The sequence below is a fragment of the Carlito syrichta genome, unplaced genomic scaffold (assembly GCF_000164805.1).
Source record: "Carlito syrichta isolate Samal-C Ts95f unplaced genomic scaffold, Tarsius_syrichta-2.0.1 Scaffold131019, whole genome shotgun sequence".
NCBI lineage: Eukaryota > Metazoa > Chordata > Mammalia > Primates > Tarsiidae > Carlito > Carlito syrichta.
Window position 1 is genome coordinate 22,001 of NW_007075115.1, and position 17,966 is coordinate 39,966.

The 17,966-nt window shown below is 51.2% G+C and overlaps 1 protein-coding gene across 1 annotated transcript in view; it reads right to left on the reverse strand.

Moving 5' to 3' along the window:
• SEC16A (SEC16 homolog A, endoplasmic reticulum export factor) overlaps positions 1-17,759 on the reverse strand; it is a 35,767-nt gene extending 18,008 nt beyond the window's left edge. The window contains exons 1-12 of the mRNA XM_021708141.1: positions 16,443-17,759; positions 14,111-16,361; positions 11,827-11,963; positions 8,428-8,525; positions 6,454-6,580; positions 5,418-5,616; positions 5,131-5,305; positions 2,953-3,095; positions 2,324-2,385; positions 2,105-2,243; positions 1,442-1,687; positions 13-110 (exon numbers count right to left, since the gene is read on the reverse strand). Coding sequence (XP_021563816.1) covers positions 13-110; positions 1,442-1,687; positions 2,105-2,243; positions 2,324-2,385; positions 2,953-3,095; positions 5,131-5,305; positions 5,418-5,616; positions 6,454-6,580; positions 8,428-8,525; positions 11,827-11,963; positions 14,111-16,361; positions 16,443-17,734 — 4,967 coding nt within the window. The 5' untranslated portion in view covers positions 17,735-17,759. The remainder of the gene's footprint in view (positions 1-12; positions 111-1,441; positions 1,688-2,104; positions 2,244-2,323; positions 2,386-2,952; positions 3,096-5,130; positions 5,306-5,417; positions 5,617-6,453; positions 6,581-8,427; positions 8,526-11,826; positions 11,964-14,110; positions 16,362-16,442) is intronic.
• Positions 17,760-17,966: the final 207 nt, after the last annotated feature.

Sequence of the window (17,966 nt, forward strand, 5' to 3'; positions counted from 1 at the left end):
GAAGACCCTCACCTAGTCATGACACGGGCATGTGTCCGGCTGTCCATCTTACTGGCAAGCAGCAGAGCGTGTCCCCACAAGCCATTCTTCATTGCAGACTCCAAGGCATCCTGAAAGCATGCAGTGGTGTGTAGGTTACAGAACTGCTTGGGACGTGAACAGACAGAGGCCAAGGACCATGTGTTGTCATGCACTGACAGCAGACTGACACATGACTCAAAGGCCTTGAAAACATACTTATTCTCAGTTTAAATAAAACCCAGTATTTCGCTGTTTTCCTTAGTTTCAAAGTTCCTAAGGCGGTGGGTCTTTGTAGGTGTCCACTGCACTTATCCATTGTAGCATAAAGAACAAGCACGTTGATCAAAAACAGGGACAACCAAGAAGCACCAGCCACACTGTCCTGTCCACTGTGATAAGCCCCGGCAACACTGACTCCCCAATTCCAGATGATACATAAAGTCTCCAGGAATATCTTCCCACCATAGATGGTGGCTGGATGGTAGCCTCATGACCACAGCCACCCCTCCACCCAGAATCACCTAGGGTATAATTCAGAGCTTCTGGCAAGGAGGCAACAATGTTGCAATAGAGATAGATGTTCACAGGTTGCATGATTTCAATCAGTTGTGAAATAGCGTATTAAAATCATACTGATCAAACATGCCCTTTGTGAGTATATCATGACATACACAGAGAATTCTGGGCCAGGCAGACATCTCTGTTCAGTCACACAAGCCCATGCGACCGACCTCTAGACCCCTGTCCTACACACACACTGTCTCAGCTGGACATCATGTACCCTCGAACCCCTCCTATGTACATATTGTCCCAGCTGGAATCACTCTGTGCTCCCTACTGCCCCAGAGCAGGCTCCCGTCTCAGCCTCCCTCTCCACTCTGCACAGTCAGAGGGGATGTCGCAGTACACACACCTGTGTGGGGAACTGAGCTCAGTTCACCCCCGGATGAGTGCACTCCCTGGCACTGTGTGCGCCCACTCTCCACTGCCCAAGGCCTTGGTGTCATGGGCCCACTGACCAGCTGGTGCTCATGACATCCAACTCCCAGTCCCTGCCAACTCAAGGGTGGTGACCTTGACCCCAGCTTTGTGAGGACAAGATGGACTTGTCTCGTGCACATTTTTATCTGACACTCAGCACACATGGCAGAATGTAGCTCATGATCAATACGTCCATGTATCTAACTAAAAATGGAATCAACAAGCCTTCGACACTGGCAGTATTCTGAAGAAAACCAACACTAACACACTCAGAGGGATGTCATGGGGGCCAGAAACTTTCATGAAACAGCAAGACCCCAGCACCGCTCTACACACAGGTGATACTCCATGAGGAGGCTCTCCCTCGCTGCTGCACCCCAGCACCCAAGCCCGACAGGGTAAGCATGTGGGTACCCAGCTTTGTTGCAGGATGGCATACCTTCTTCCGGCCATACAGCAGCAGCTCCCGAAACCGCTCAGTCTCCTTCTCGAGCAAGTTGGCACTGACTGGCTGATTGTCAGTAAGGAATGAGAGTTGGGCCTCGCCGGACTCCTCCTCCTCCACCTGCTCCACAGCCTCATTAGTGAAGTCAATCAGGTTTGCCTCGTTGGGTGACTTCCCAGGAAGCCACACTGTCCTGTGATCTCGAAGCAGAAGCTCTGCAATGTCTGTTCCCACCACAGTCTGCAGAGCCGGCAGGGACAGGAAGAAGGAAAGGAAAGGCTCTAACAACAGACTCTCCAGCAATGGGGACAAGATACTCCACAGTGGTCAGGTGAGGACCCTGAGCAGCTTTCCTGAGATGAGTGTGTGTTTGAGCCCCACTCTGGACATGGCCAGAGACCTGACAAACAGACCCACAGGCTCCATGGAAGGCTGACAACGCCAGGCCAACACCTCACCTCACCCCAAGCCACAAGCTTCTCTCCTCTGCAACTCCCCAAATCACTGCTGAGATGTCCTTCCTAGGGAGCCCCATAACAGCACTGCCTGCTGCCCACAACTGAACATATGGGCTTGGCCCAGCTCCTCCCGGGATTGAAGACTCCCAAGACTGAGAGCCAGCAAGAAGAAACATTCCAGAAGTAAAAAGAAACATACCCCATTCTGTCTGCATAAAAGAACAATAAAATTCCAAAGAAGACTTGCAGACTCCTTGTCAATTAAATTTTCATTCTGCAAACACTTTGTAGCTTTGTTCTGTGCAAAATTAATAACATCCACTTTATGGGTGTCGTCTCTGCAGAAAGAACACATGACCAGTTAGCAGCGGCGTCGGCATGGCCAGGCCAGCAAAGAAACACCTGGACAGCGACGTACTTGCCGAGGGGTCCTGGGAAGGCCCGCATCTCCTCCTGATCAGATGTGTGCTGCAGCAAGGTCTACAACGAGAGGCACAGATGTGTGGTTGGCATGCAGCAGCCGCTGAGGCACATCTGCTGGGGACACAGACGGACGGAGGCACAGACGCTGCCCTGGGAGTTTGGCTGCCCTCCACGCAGGACAAAGGCCCGGGCAAGGTCGAGCACAGAACACGCCTGTGGCTGGGCTACAGCTGTGACTTTCAAGTATTATTTTAAGCAGCAAGATCCATTTTTTTCTTACCACAACTCCAGGGCAGGACCCCAATACATGTGACAGAAGAGGCTGAGTGGGGCTGTGGGATTCAGCACCCCTCAGCCTCCCACACCTCAGTAGTACCCACCCACCTGCTGCCTCACCCATTACTGAAAAGCACCACTAACAGAAACAATCCCAAAGTCAGGAGATGTGAATATGCTGACTTCTAAGAGGAAAAAGAGGACCAGACAGAATAGCTACCTACAAACTGAAGGCTCAAAGGAACAAAACATCCTCCAAGTCCTATATCCAGAGATAGGACTGGCTGAAGCCTACACCCTGCATGATGCCCAGTGTACCCAGGGTGGGCGGCCCTCCCCCAGAAATACCTCCATGCTATGGATCTCCACTAGCGCAGGCTGTCCTTCGGAAGGCAGGTTTGGAACCACCTTAATTAGCTGACCACCAGGCCCAAACCTGGCACAGAGATGAGGCACTGAAAACTTTTCAGGAGAAGTTGGTCTTGATGGAACTGCATTGAAAATAAATGAGAAAGAAGCCATTAGCTTGTCACTTTGTAATGTTTCTGAGCTAGATCAAGAGCGAAGATGTTCATGTTCTCATACAGCTGAAATCACAGTTTAGATTTATCGTGCTAAACAGACTAGCAACTGAAAGTCAATGACTATTCAAGATCTTATTAACAAGCAAAGCTTAACCATATGTCAGAAAAAAAATGCTTCAATTATTAAAAACGAGAGTGATTCTCCTCCACAACCAACAAACTCCCATAGGAACCCCGTGAGGCGCTGTTCACAGGTCAGGCAGTGTAGGCATCTCCCGCGTCTTTTGTCCCTGAGCTACAAACTCAATTTCAGGTGGTGGTGACCACAGAACACCCAACAGAAATGACAGAACAAAACGCCTAAGGTAAGAAGGAAAATAATTAGCTGGGTGTGGTGATGTGTGCCTATAATCTCAGCTTCTCAGGAGACTGAGGCAGGATTGCTTGAGCCCAGGAGATGGAAGATGGAGTGAGCTATGATCATGCCACTGCACTCCAAAGCAAGACTCTATCTCAAAAAAAAATAAGAAGAAAGTTTTTGTTTTAAATTTAAAAATATAGGGGCAACCCCTTCAGATCCTCTCCCACTGTGAGAGCTTCTCTGTCCTCTCAATAAAGCCTGCTTTAAAACACACACACACACACACACACACACACACACACACACAAACTTTATTTAAAGGTATATTAGAGAAAGAGAAGGGAGAGAGAAGATTCACCTCCCCAAGGTGGGGAAGGGGCCAAAGCCAGGAAGCACAGTAACAGCCATAGCTCAAAGAGCACATGGCCACACTAGAGTCTAGCAAGGCAATGACCAAAAAAAGAGATTCTTTTTGAGTTGGCGTCTCACTTTGTCGCCCAGACTGGAGTGCAGTGGCACCTTCCCGGCCACCACAGCCTCGACCTACTGGGCTCCAGTGATCCTTCCGCCTCAGCCTTCCAAGTTGCTGGAACTACAGGTACGCGCTACCACGCCTGGCTAATTTTTGATTTATTGTAGAGAGGAGGTCTTGCCAAGTTGACCAGGCGGGTCTCAAACCCGCGGGCTCAGGCAATCCACTTACCTTATCCTCCCAAAGTGTTGGGATTACAGGCTGAGCCACTGAGCCTGGCCAAAAAGAGATTCTTAACTGAATTAATACTTTAAGAAAATTCACTATTTTATCTAATAACATTACACACACACACATATATATTTTTTGGAGTTGGAGTCTCACTCTGTCGCCCAGACTGGAGTGCAGTGACATGCTCCCGGTCACTGCAGCCTTGATCTACTGGGCTCCGGCAATCCTTCCACCTCAGTCTTCCAAGTAGCCAGAACTATAGGCGCACACTATCACACCCGGCTAATTTTTGATGTAGTGTAGAGACAAGGTCTCGCCAAGTTGCCCAGGCAGGTCACAAATACATGTATTTTTGTAGTTTTCGAGGAAACAGTATTTAACCTAACATTCTGGAGAGGAAATTCGAATGTGACACGTGGGACAAGTCTAGGAATGGGAGTCTTCTCAGGGGAATTAGAAGTTTCCTCCAAAACTGCAGAGCCAGGAGTCAGGGGTGGGGATATCAGGTGACACCCAAAGTGCTTGAAAGTGATACTGTACTCAATCGAGTCACACTTCAAAAATGTACACATGAATTAGCCAGGCATAGTGGCTCGCACCTGTAATCCCAGCTACTCAGGAGGCTTAGACTGGAGGATTGCCTGAGCCTGTGAAGCTGAGGCTGCAGTGAGCCATGATTGTGCCACTGCACTCCAGCCTGGGAAACAGAGTGAGACCACGACTCAAAAAAATAAAAAAATAATTAAAAAAGCACACATGGACAGAGCAGCTCTCAGACCTATGAGCCACCTGCAGTTGGAGGGATGACACTGGCCTGTCCTGACACGCTCTGTCACTGAGGAGAGGCTGGGAGATGCTCTGTCCATCAAAGATTCCATCACAGCAATGCTGGGACTCCAGGCACGACCCGGCCTCCCTCCACCCTGCCAAGCACACACCTTGCTCCAGCGCAGGCCAGGCAGCATCTGCAGGATAGCCATACTCCGGGAAGCCCTGGACACTGCTGAATGCGCCACCGTAGGTGCCATAGGCATAATCACCGTGAAAGGAGCCTGGAGGAGGCGGGGCCTCGTAGGAACTGGTGGTCACATTGTGACTTCTGTGAATATGACTCTTAGGAACAAAGCAGATGGGTGGAATTAGCTCCCCACGAACACCAGCAGGACTTCTGACTCTCGGAAGAGGGGGATGGCTCCAAGACCCGCCCACACTGCCCTGAGCGCACCTGGTGCGAGTGGGAGCTGAGGCTGCTGCGGCGGCTGGGGAGGCTGTGGGTGCTGCGCAGGCTCCGCGCTGATTGCTCGCTGTGCACGCTGCGTCTGTCAGCCTCCTCCCCATAAGGGTCTCTGGGGGGATCAGGGTCATCATCAAAACTCCCAGTGAAGCGAGGGTCATACCTCCAGTGGTCGTCGCATTTCTCAGGCCTAGAGGAAGCAGCAGGAGCTTGGGGGGCCACTCCCAACAGGACGTGCAACTGCTGGAGCACCAGCCCAGTGGGTCCTGCTCCCCATCCTCCCACGCTTCCAAGCACGCTCCCCCATGCATGGTCCTTACACTGGGAACATGAGCCACGCTGACACCGCAGCAGGTCACAGTGTGCCAAACCCAGGGCGAAACCCATGGCTTTATTTTTTTTATTTTTTTTTATTTTTTTTAAGTTGGAGTCTCACTCTGTTGCCCAGACTGGAGTGCAGTGGCTGCTCCCGGCCATCGCAGCCTCGACCTGCTGGACTCCGGTGATCCTTCCGCCTCAGCCTTCCAAGTAGCAGGAATTACAGGCACGCGCTACCACGCCCAGCTAATTTTTTTATTTTATCGTAGAGATGAGGTCTCGCCTGCCCAGGCGGGTCTCGAACCCATGGGCTTAGGCAATCCACTCACCTCAGCCTCCCAAAGGCACGGGATTACAGGCTGAGCCACCGAGCCCGGCTCACCCATGGCTTTAGAGAACACACTACATATGCATCTCGAGGGCAGTCACTTCTCTGGACTTAGGGTGTGACAGATGAGAAGGGACCATGAGACAAGAGTGAACCAGACTCCCTGAGGCCAGTTCTGTTCCGACAGCCCAAGAGCTGGAAATTCCAGGAAGGCAAGGTCCACCCTTCCTCTTTCAGACAGGGACCAAATCATCAGGCTGGGGCTCCCCAGAAGCCCCAAACCACCACAAGGCTTCAAGAAATCCCAAGGACACAGGGCAGATTGGCAAGAGCACCCTCTGGCTTCCAACTGCCCTCCTCTGTCAGGTGCATGTTACCCACCTGTCACCATAGGCATAGCTCTCTCTCCCATATGAATCATATTCCGTGTCATACCAGTACCTCCGGTCACTGGTACGGGGGTCCTTGATTCGAGTGCTGTAGTGGTAACGCTCCCAGCGACCCGGATCTGTAAGCGAGGGATGAATGGGTTAATATGTTATGTGCAAAAGAAGACATTCCCCCTGGATTTCACTACAGAAGCTACCACACCCAGAGCTCAAGAATGCTTTAAGGATTCCCTGGGAAACCAAACTCCCCTCCTGAAAAACCAGCCTGACACCTGGAAGACCCAGCTGGTCCTTCTATACAGAAGCTGCCTGATGGCAACTGGCTAATTCTTCTCTCAATCCAAGTGGCTAAAAACAAGACATCTTCAGAAAAGATGCTAAAAGATCTCTTTATTAAGTTCTTTTCCACAGTAACTACTTCTTAATAGTTAATCCACAACCATTAATTGCACTAATATTTCTTCTGCCTAATGTGGTCCAGGTTTTTTGATTTTTTTTAAGAGACAGGGTCTCACTATGTTACCCAGGCTGACATGCAGTGACATGATCATAGGTCATTGCAGCTGCAAACTCCTGGGTGCAAGAGACCCTCCCACCTCAGTCTCTCAACTGTAGGTATGTGCCATAATGCCCAGCTAATTATTTTAATTTAAATTTTTTGCAGAGACAGGGTCTCAATATGTTGTCAGGCTTGTCTCAAAGTCCTGGGCTCAAGTGATCCTCTCACCTTGACCTCCCAAAGTCCTGGGATGACAAGTGTGAGCCACCATACCCTGCCAATTCAGAAGGTTATAAAAAATAATCTCAATACTAAAAGGTTACTTTAAAAAGGCACCCTGAGGCCAGGAGCAGTGGCTCACACCTGTAGGCCCATCGACACAGGAGGCTGAGGTGGGAGGATCACTTGAGTTCAGGATTTCATGGTTACAACAAGATATGATCATGCCATTACACTCTAGCCTGGACAATAGAGCAAGACCCTGTCTCTAAAAAAGAAATACAATAAAAAGGCACATTATCACATTTTTAGCAAGTATGTGCAGAATTTATATTTAAAATAGGTATAACTATTAAAAAGGAAAGAGAGCCCTCTGGGAAGCAGAAGGCAAGGCTGGTCCCACTGGGACTGTCAAGGAGAGGACACAGCCAAGCAGGAGTCACCAGCAGCATTTCCCAGGGACATGCCACTGTGCTACACAGGCCACATGGAAGGTAGGCATGGTGCCAGGAAGTGCCCAGGACACTGCCCTGATGGGCACCATCCAGGTCTGCCAGTCCTACACAGCAGCCACCAGCCTCGTGTGACCACTGAGCACTGGAAACTGGATTGGTGGGACCAAGGAGCTGCCTTCTCATTTTACTTCACTTCTATTCATTTACATTTAAGTAGTCACATGTGGACCGGCACCTCTAAAACCACCAAAAAAAACTGCCAGTATGATAAAGCTATGTTCATGTTATATTTGAGATGTAACTTCTTAATGAAAAAATGTCAGTATGGTTACTTTCGGATGCAGAGTATTTTCGGCTACTCTGGATCTTGGATAAAAATGTAACAAAGAAGCCGGTGGCTCAGCCTGTAATCCCGCGCCTTTGGGAGGTTGAGGTGAGTGGATTGCCTGAGCCCACGGGTTCGAGACCCGCCTGGGCAGCGAGACCTCATCTCTACAATAAATCAAAAAATCAGCCGGGCGTGGTAGCGCGTGCCTGTAGTTCCAGGTACTCGGAAGGCTGAGGCGGAAGGATCGCCGGAGCCCAGCAGGTCGAGGCTGCGGTGGCCGGGAGCGGCCACTGCACTCCAGTCTGGGCGACAGAGTGAGACTCCAACTCAAAAAAAAATGTAACAGAGACTAATAAAAGGGAAAGTGTCCTAGCAAACACTCGGCAAGTGCCACTTCTCGTGGGACACATATCACAGCCATCTTGGAAATGTACTGTTAATGTTTCTGAGAATGTCCAGACATACCTCCGTAGTCATACTGGCTGGAGTAGTAATTTGCATAGTAATCACTCTGGCTGCTCCATCCACTTTTGGAATTATAGTATCCTTCAGGATACCCCTGCCTGCAAAAACACACAGTGCTGTTAACAGACAAATTACCTATTTCTTAGAGTGTGACAGGACATCAGCCAATACATATTAAATCCAAAGCAACAGGTATTTGTCAAAGCACTTGGGTTGTACAAAAATTCTAGTTAGAAGAACCAAAAAAGGAACAAGGACGAGATTATGGCATTCCCTATCATACAGCTAATAAAAAATTCCATTTAAATAACCATTTAAGAGCTGTTCAGCCAAAAAGAACTGACCCTTTCTGTGTTCTCGCTGCTGCATTCTATAAAAATCAATACTAAACTAGGTTCTAAACTTGTTGATGTTATGCTTAGCAGAAAAAAACACTGAGCCATCCACCCAACCTAACATGCAATTTCCACAGCCTTGACCCAGACTTCTAGGTGTCTGCTCCCTGCATGCTCATGGGTGCCACCATAGGAGCCTAAGTAGGTGCTCTCAGAGCAGGACAGTCATGGCCCCCGTTGTCTCCTGGAGCCAACACAACATCAGACTTCTACACGTGCCCTAAAAACAAGGGCTTCATAGACCAAACCACAACCCTGACTCTCATGACAGAAAAAGCACAATTTAGCCAAATGATCACGTATCAGAGCTTCTAGTACTTTCAAGATTCTGGAGAGGACTTAAGAGTATTTAAGCCGGGCTCGGTAGCTCAGCCTGTAATCCCACGCTTTGGGAGGCTGAGGTGAGTGGATTGCCTGAGCCTGCGGGTTCATGACCCACCTGGACAACTTGGCGAGACCTCATCTCTACAATAAATCAAAAAATTAGCCAGGCATGGTTGCGTGTGCCTGTAGTTCCAGCTACTTGGAAGGCTGAGGCAGAAGGATCGCCAGAGCCCAGCAGGTCAAGGCTGCGGTAGCCGGGAGCAGCCACTGCACTCCAGTCTGGGCAATGGAGTGTGACTCCAGCTCAAAAAAAAGAGCATTTAAAAATTTTGTAATAGCAAGTTTGAGGTTTTGTCTTTTGATTTTTTTTTTAGAGACAGAGTCTCTCACTCTTTTACCCAGGCTGGAGTGCAGCAGTGCAATCACAGGTTGCTACAGCCTTGAATTCCTGGGCTCAGGCCCCCCTGCCTCAGCCTCCCCAGTAGCTGGAATTATAGGTGCATGCCACCAGTGCAAGTTTCATACAATATTAGATTTTTAAAATGTGACTTTTCCCATGTCCCTCCAGGAAATGTCACCACAACTGCACATGCACTCAGCCGAGTATGGCTGCCAGACTAGTATAGCACCTGTGGGCAAGATAGGGTTGCTGACAGGCTGCAGAGGGCCCAACCAGCTCACCCCAGCACATCTCACTACTAGGCCACAGTAGTGAACCCCGTCCACTGACAGTGCTGGGTAGCTACTCTAGACTGCATTAGTTTACACAGTAGTAAGTTCCAGAAAAATGATCTGCTACCACGCAAAACCAAGAACAAACCAGCCCTGAGCTTACCTCGCCAACCCTGCTCATCAGGAACAATACAACCACAAAAATGAGTATGCAGTTCCTGCAGTGATCTGACCATACTGGACCCAAGATGGACAAGCAGTATTGAATGTCAGTGTTAGCAATGAACATACACATGCATGTATCCCCCAGCCAAAGTTGGAAGAAATGAGTGGGCGTGACTCTCCAGAGCTGCACAAACACATGGTAAGGACAGATATAGGATCCACACTGCTGCAGGCAGAAAAAAACCTGTGGCTACAGTGACAAGACCACCCAATGGAGGCCCAGCCTCTATATCATGAGTTAACCCTAGCCTTTTCGAAGTATCTCCTACATGAATCTGCAGGCAGTCAGTAGATGGAACACGGAAGGCAAGGAGACTCAGCCCAGCTCTTCCTTGTCTCTCTGGGCCTCCAGGAATACCTGAAAACCACACTTCCCAGGTGACAGGGTGACACACAGCAGCTCGAGTCTCCTGAGAGACAGAGCCACCAGCGTCATCTGCTTTACAAAGCACCTAGGGTATACGGTTGCAAGGGCCAGCCAGGGCCTGAGCAGGTATGCTGGAGCCACTAGATGACAGAGGCTCAAGGGCAGAGCCTTCTGTCTTTAGATGAGCTCCTAAAAAACCTCAAAATCAGTAGGGGGAAGTTTTCAAAAGAAGTGCAGGTACAAAGTCTGCACTAATGATTAGATTTTTCTCTGGTATGGAGTTTAAGAAGCAGTGTGAGGCCGGGCACGATGGCTCAAGCCTACAGCCCCAGCACTTTGGAAGGCCGCGGCAAGAGGATTGCCTGAACCCAGGGGTTCGAGACAAGCCTAGGCAACATGGTGAGACCTTGTCTCTACAATTAAAAAAAAAAAAAATTAGCCGGGCGTGGTAGCACATGCCTGTAGTTTTGGCTACTTGGAAAGTTGAGGTGGAAGGATCGCAGGAGCCCAGCAGGTCGACTCTAGGGTGGCCGTAAATGTGCCACTGCATCCAGCCTGGGCAACAGAGTGAGACTCCAACTCAAAAAAAATGGCAGCAGTATGAGAGAAGCCGCGAGTGCAGCCAGCACTCTAGAAGGTGGGCACGGCTGCCGGGATCCACATGATACTCATTCCAGCTCTGCCAGCTTCCCTGAGCAGAAGGCACAACCGGAAACACAGGAGAACTCTGACCTGGCTTAAAGGCTTACTCAGCTGACTGCATGATGCCATGAGCTCTCCACAGCCCTCTGCTGGAACTGCCAATACAGACTTGGTGGCCAGCACGAAAGACAAGCAGCCCACTGACATGTGCCAGCCTTCCAGCAGGGGATGTCTGGAAGAGAACACTGTGTTCTGGAGCCGCCTGATGGGCCTAAGAACAATACCACCTCTGGGCCCAGTTCGAGGCCTCTGGAGCCCCAGTGGTGGGAAAAAGCCTGTACCAGTTAAAAGCTGCCATAGTCTAAGAACCCTGGACACCCCATTAGCAAACTGCCAGAGCAACACATGGGTCTTAGCGCCAGGAACATTCACCCCCATCCTGAGGGGGAAATGTCACAAGCCAGAAATCGCCTCTCCGTGGCCCTGTACTCTGTCTGGCCTGACTAGGTAGGGTCAAAGGCTACCTGACTGGCACAGCTTGTGACTGCCAGTGTGTTTAATTCCATTTAAAATGATATCCTGCAGTCTGTCCCTACTGACAAAACATAAACATGTACTCAAGAGGCTTTCCCCAGGTAAGCATAGGGATGAAAAAAATAGGTTTGTATAATTCTTACAAACAGGTAATTTTCCAAATCGTTAAGTGACCACCACTGCCAGCAAAACAGACATCAGTCTGTGTACGAGAAGCAGCCAGCATAGACACAGCCCCACCTGGGAGGTGGCCGGTCGGAGCAGTGACTCGCACGGGAGCTGGGCCGCTCAGGTTCAGGGTAGCGGTAGTTCTCAGCATATGCAGATGCGGTGCCATCATAGGGCCTGTATCGGGGCTCATAGAGGTTGTAGACATCCTGCAGAGAAAGCATTTCGAAAATATCAGATACCAACTCAGAGGAACTCATCACGCAACCTGCTTGAGCTATGACATCACAGAGGACTGCTTTGCAAAGTCAAGCTAGACGGGGAACTCTGTCATGCAAAACAGCAGACGCTACAACCAGCAGGCCACACCAGCAGGTAGGCGACAGCTCTTCCTCCAACTGACAACCCTGGCCTGCACAGGGGACCGCCTGGATGGCCCAGGGCCCTGGAGCATCAGCAGGTGATCCCAAGGGGCTGTGGGTTTCTGCTTCCTGATGTCTCTAGTGTACAGGTGCCATGAGTTGAACAACACCTGCTTCCTGCTTCAGATGCCACCTCAGTTAAGCAGAAGAAGCAGGTTCACCTGAATCAAGCTCCAAGCTACAGGCAGCCAAGAAAGAGGGTCCCGTTTTACTCTGACGAGGCTTTCAGCCCCAGCACAAACCAATTCATGGCCACAGAGCTGTCTCTAAAGGGCCCAAGTGAACCCATGAAGACCTGAAGGCAGATGAGGCACAAGTCAGAATGCATCCTTACATGGCTGAAAGCCTCGACTCTCCACCATAACCTGGTAGATGATGTGAAATCGTGGAAAGATGGATTCATTCTTGCCCACTACTGTACTATACACAACAGTAGCAAAAGGCAGGCAGAAGGGTGTACGCTCATAAGAGAGAGGCTGTGTTCATGGCTACAATTCCGTACAAAGGATCTCAAGTGAGGGCATGGCTCCCCTCACTTTGCTGTTCCCCCAGGGCCCAAAGCAGAGCTGAACTTGCTGGTGTGGAAATAAAAGTGTATTATTGTCTCCTTCCGAAATCTAGGATTCACAGGACCGCAGGAGGTTAGATATGTAACTGTCATCCAGGGGTAGTGGCTCATGCCTGTAATCCCAACACTTTGGGAGGCCAAGGCGGGAAGATCACTTGGGCCCAGGAGTTCGAGATCAGCCTGAGCAACATAGAAAGACCGTGCCTCCACAATAAAATTAAAAAATTAGCCAGACATGGTGGCACATGCCTGTAGTCCCAGTTACTTAGGAGACTGAGACTGGAGGATTACTTGAGCCCAAAAGGTTGAGGCTTCAGTGAGCCGTGATCAAGCCACTACACTCCAGCCTGGGTGACAGAGTGAGACTGACTTGAGGAAAAAAAGATACATAACTGTCCTCACACCCAGGATCCATGATGCTCAAGACCCACGAGGGCCAGGCCCCATGGCCTCAGGCTGTGCTTGGCACCACAGTCCTGCACCCCAGGCCCTTCTGACCTGAGGCCTTGCCATGCGGTCCTAAGTCTGGGTCCGACCGCTCCAAACACCGCAAGGCTGTGGCTTTCAAACTTCCTATTACATGATCCTTCTACCTGGGGGGATGCTGAATTGGGTTAGAGGTGAGGAAAAGCAGACAATGACCATGTGTCCACACAGACTACGCTTTCTCAAACCTGCAAGATCCAACTGAACCTGATTTAAACAACGTTCCCGATCTTGCATCGCTGTGAAAGGAGGCAAAGAACCTTCTGTGTTAACACTCAGGGTCTTCCCATGCTGCTGCAGGCATCGCCCATGGCTGGGTGAGGCCTAGGAAACCCTGGTTGGCAGCAGCTGCATGTGGATACTGCTCCAAACCTCATTCTTCCTCCAGCGTTCTCATTCTCGAGGAATCTAGGTTCTACGGTTGTTCTCGTTGTTTCTTATGTTAGTTTTTCTATGTCAAAACCACAGGAAAGCTTCCAGAGCCTATCCTAGATTCTCAAGCATGCACCACAGAACTCTTAATTCTGTAGAGAGCCAACAGGTGCTACAGGACAAAGGGCTCTTTTTGTCTTATAAGTTGGGAGGAGGCTTATGGTTTAAACAAAAATTAAGCGGGTATTATCAGCAACTCAACGTGTTAACACATGGCATGAACTTCTACAAGGTGGCCCATGCTGAGCAGAACAAGCTCTGGGACCAGGGAGCACTCTGCTCAGGAGTGCTACTGGGACTGGGGTTTTGCCTTAGAACTGGCTTCTACCTGCCCGCGTGACTGCAAGTGACTTCTGAATTAAGCAACAGAACACTACCAAGGAACTGCCATGAGAGACAGAACCCTGGCTGGTCAGAGTAAGGAGACCAGTGCGAGAGACAACCCTACCTGGTAATAAAGGGAAGCCGCCCCGGGATCCACCGGGTAGAGCGAGGAGTATTGTGACTGGTAGGCATTGTACGGAGGTCTGTAGTAGTAGTAGGACGCCAGGTCCTGGGGCGGCAGGCCCAACGTGTGTGGAGGTGCTGGCTGGGGCCACTGCAGCTCGGACGACACAGCTGCCGGGTTGGAGCTGGTGGACACCAAGGAGCTGGAGGACTGTGGAGGCCGAGGCAGCTGCTGGCCCGTGTCAGTGGGAGCCAGACTCGCTGGGGGCTGGGCTGCGTCTGGGGGCTGTCCTTGTGCTGGCGGGCTTTCTGGATTTGAAGGTTCTGATGGCACTGCTTTGGGCACTTGTGAGGGAGAAGCCTGCTGCTGAGGAGGCCTCAGCTCTTGCTGCGTTCGTTCTAGGCCACGTGGCTCCTGCACATCCTTTGTGACCTGCTGATAGAAACAGTCCGGGTTATGCATCCCAGACCCGGACTGTCTGGGAGGATTGGCAGCAGTGTGCTGAGCTGGGCCATCAGAATGTGGTGGGCTATACATCCTTACGGTGTTCTCCAAGGTCCTGTTTAAGGTAAAATCTAGGGCTCCATAAGTTTCTTCCCAGGTAGCAGGGTGATGCGCCTTGTTACTACTAGGCACCAAGGTACTGTTTGCAGGTGGAACCAGCACCACACCCATGCTTCCAGCAGGACTATTCACAAACTCAGGAAGCGCGTTTTCTGCATTGCAGTTCTTCTGACTTTCTGGAACCAAGTTCTTTGGAATTAGATGGGATGGTGGCTGAACCAGCAGATTGGCAGGCTGGTTAGAAACCATTTCAGAAGTACCAGAACCTTGTGGAAAATTACTTTGGACAAGGCTGCTAGGCAGCGACAAGCTAGTGATGGAATTGGTAGGAATTCCAGGCAAAGGAACGTTTTCCCCAGAATCACCACCAAGAGCCCGACCGCTTACTGGAGATTTGTCCCCCACCAAAGTGTCTCTCCAGGACTGATTCTTCTCATTAGGATTCGATAAGGACACAGAGAAATTAATTGGCTGAGCCAAATTATAGCTTTGATCAGGCTGGGCAATCAAGACCGGCTGATTTTGCAAAGACTCAGTGGGCGGTGAGGACAATAAACTCGCATAACCAGAACTTGCCTGCGACTGAAGGGCCTCCTCTTCTCCCATTTTGGGAGGGTTCTCAAGGTTCTCAGAAGCACCAACGCCAGCCCGGCCCTGCAGGGGTGGGGCTGAGCCTGGCTTCCATGATGCCTGTGCAGACGCCGCCTCTTCTGAAGGCTGAACAACTTCTGCCGGCTGAGGTTTTGCAGGCACATAAAGTGCCGGAGCTGCAGGGGCCAGAAGGACGTTGCCTCCAAAATCTGGCAACTCGTTCTGTGCCCACAGGGTGGTGGCCGGGCTCTCACACTTCACAGCCCCTTGAGCCCTGGCAGAGGGCCTCTTCTCTGGTGTCGGATACACAGTATCCAAAGGCGGCCCCCCAGCATGCGGAAGCATGTACCCAGCTTCGGCAGCAGTGGTAAGCGGCAAAGGACAGACCTGAGGTGCAAAGAGGGTCTCCATGTTGTCTGGCGGCTGTTCCAGGTTGCCCGGGGATGCGTCAGGCATGGTAGAGGTTGGTGTGTGCTTTTTCTGCCGGGCACAGGTCTCCCTCACTTCTCCTACCAAGTTAGCGCGATCCGCCTCAACTGGCCTCACCCCCACCAACTGGGATTTTACCGGTTCAAAAGAACTGTTTGCGCTTGTCTGGAATATGCCTGTGGGCTTCGGGGGGCTTGGGGTTGAGGGCTGGGATACATTGCCATGGTAATTCTGGCTCACAGTGGTCTCATCTGTCTCTCCCGCTATGGGAGAAGAATCGATCTGCTTAAAAAAACTTCCTGGAGTTTCCTCCTCAGGTTTGCCCACTTCTTGCTGAATAAATGTGCCAACCAGCTCCTGGGGCCTGGTTGAGCCTGGAAGCCTCCCGTGGCTTCTGCTGCTATGGCTGGATGACATGCTGTCAGATCGCACTGGGTGCGGCGCCACTTCAGGGGCTCCAGTGTGGCCCAATGCACCGTGTCTGGGAATACCTGGCCCAGGGAGGGTTCCATATCTGAAATGGTCACTCGAAGAGGAAGGGTCCAAATGCGGGGGCTCACTTGGCAAGACTTCCTGATTCTGAACAAATTCTAGGTTCTCAATGTTCTCATACTGTGAGCTACTGGTGTCCTGAGTCACCGCACCGGCCACGTCGCCCCACGCGTCACTAGCAGCACGGTTAGTGGTTTGTTTCTCATGCTGGGTGCCCCCAGACTGAGAAAAATAAGGTGGTGTGTCTCCTTCTGGCAGTGTGGTCTCACTGTTGGAGCCTGTGACAAAGGTCTGGTAGACACTGCCTGCCCCTACGAGTGTGGGTGGGGGTAGACGACCCAGTCCAGGACTGGAGGAGAAACCATCAAAGTCTGATTTCCCAGCAGAGCCTGCTTTTTCAGAAGAGAGATTCTCCTCATTTTCTGTCTCTCCGCCTTGGAAGAACATAGAGAGAGACCCCGAGTCTGCATCCGGCAAGGTATGACTGGCCCCAGCCCCCGGGGGACGGGGTGTGTGGTTTTCTGGGCTATCTCCCTGAGCGGACGGGTTCATGAGAGTAGGGACTGGCCAGTGCTCTCTGTTCGCCTCTGGAGTCTGCCTTAACTCCTGGCTTGCCCAGGTATTTCCAACTTGGGGATTGTGCCTGAATGCATTTTCAGGATCCAAGTTATTCACCAAGTGGCCTCCACCTTGCAGGTAGGCCACCTCATTTCCTCTGTCACTGGCCAAGGGTGCAGGGAGAGACACTAGTGGGTTGTGTTGCTCATGGCCAGGACCTTGATGTGGGCTGGACAGAGCGGGGAAATGGGGAATGCTGGTGGTAGGCACCGTGCTTTGAACAGGTCCTTCCAGGCATGGTCCATGATGCTGTCCTGAGGGCTGGGGGCTTCCCTGCACCAGCCCCCACTGACCCGGCATCTGCTGACGCGGCTGGGGAAAGAGCGGGGATGCTGCTGGGAGCATCACACCATCGTGCAGGTTTTGCCTACTCAGGGGTCGGTCAGGCCCAGGCAAGTGCCCACGTGGATGGCTCCCATGAGGCGTGTCGGGACTCACTCCTGGAATGTAATGAGGCAGATACGGCACAGTCTGAACTTCGGGCTCTGAGCTGGGACCAACCTCTGCACTCCTGTTCACCTCAGGCCCAGGCAGCGCTGACGGGGTCAGTGTACCAGAAAACAGACCAGCATCTGCTCTGGGCTGCATCAGAAGACCTGGCAGAGGCTCGCAGGGTCCTTGGGAGCTATCTCTGGCATCTGTGTGAGGCACAGACAAATCAGGGTGCTGAGAAAATCCAGGAGAGGCTGGGCCTTGCAAGATGGGCGGATTGCTTTTGGGCGAACTGCCCAATGGTGTACTTTGGCGGACCTGTCTACTAAAAGCAAACGGGTCCGTTACTGGCTGCAGAGGGCAGGTTACTGGAGCTGCCTGTGCACTGTTGTTGGCCCGTCTCCTGTAGGGGCTGCTAGCCCAGAACACGGTCCGAGGATTCCCAGCCGGAGGTGGTCCAGCCACACCAGATGGGACCGCCTGGGGCGGCGGCTGCATGACTGAGCTCTTACACAAGTAGATGCTGCTTACAGAGGGAAGCAGGATACAGTTTGTCTTTAATTTGAGCTGAAAAAGAAAAAGAAAAAATGAGCAAAAAATCCATACATTCAAAGTCCTGGCTGCAGTCAGGAAAATGAAGGAAAAAAAGAAAGACTGAAGATGGTTTCAAGCCATGGAAACCCCGAGAATCTTGCATACTCCACTCCCACTCTTGCAGATAACATCAGTC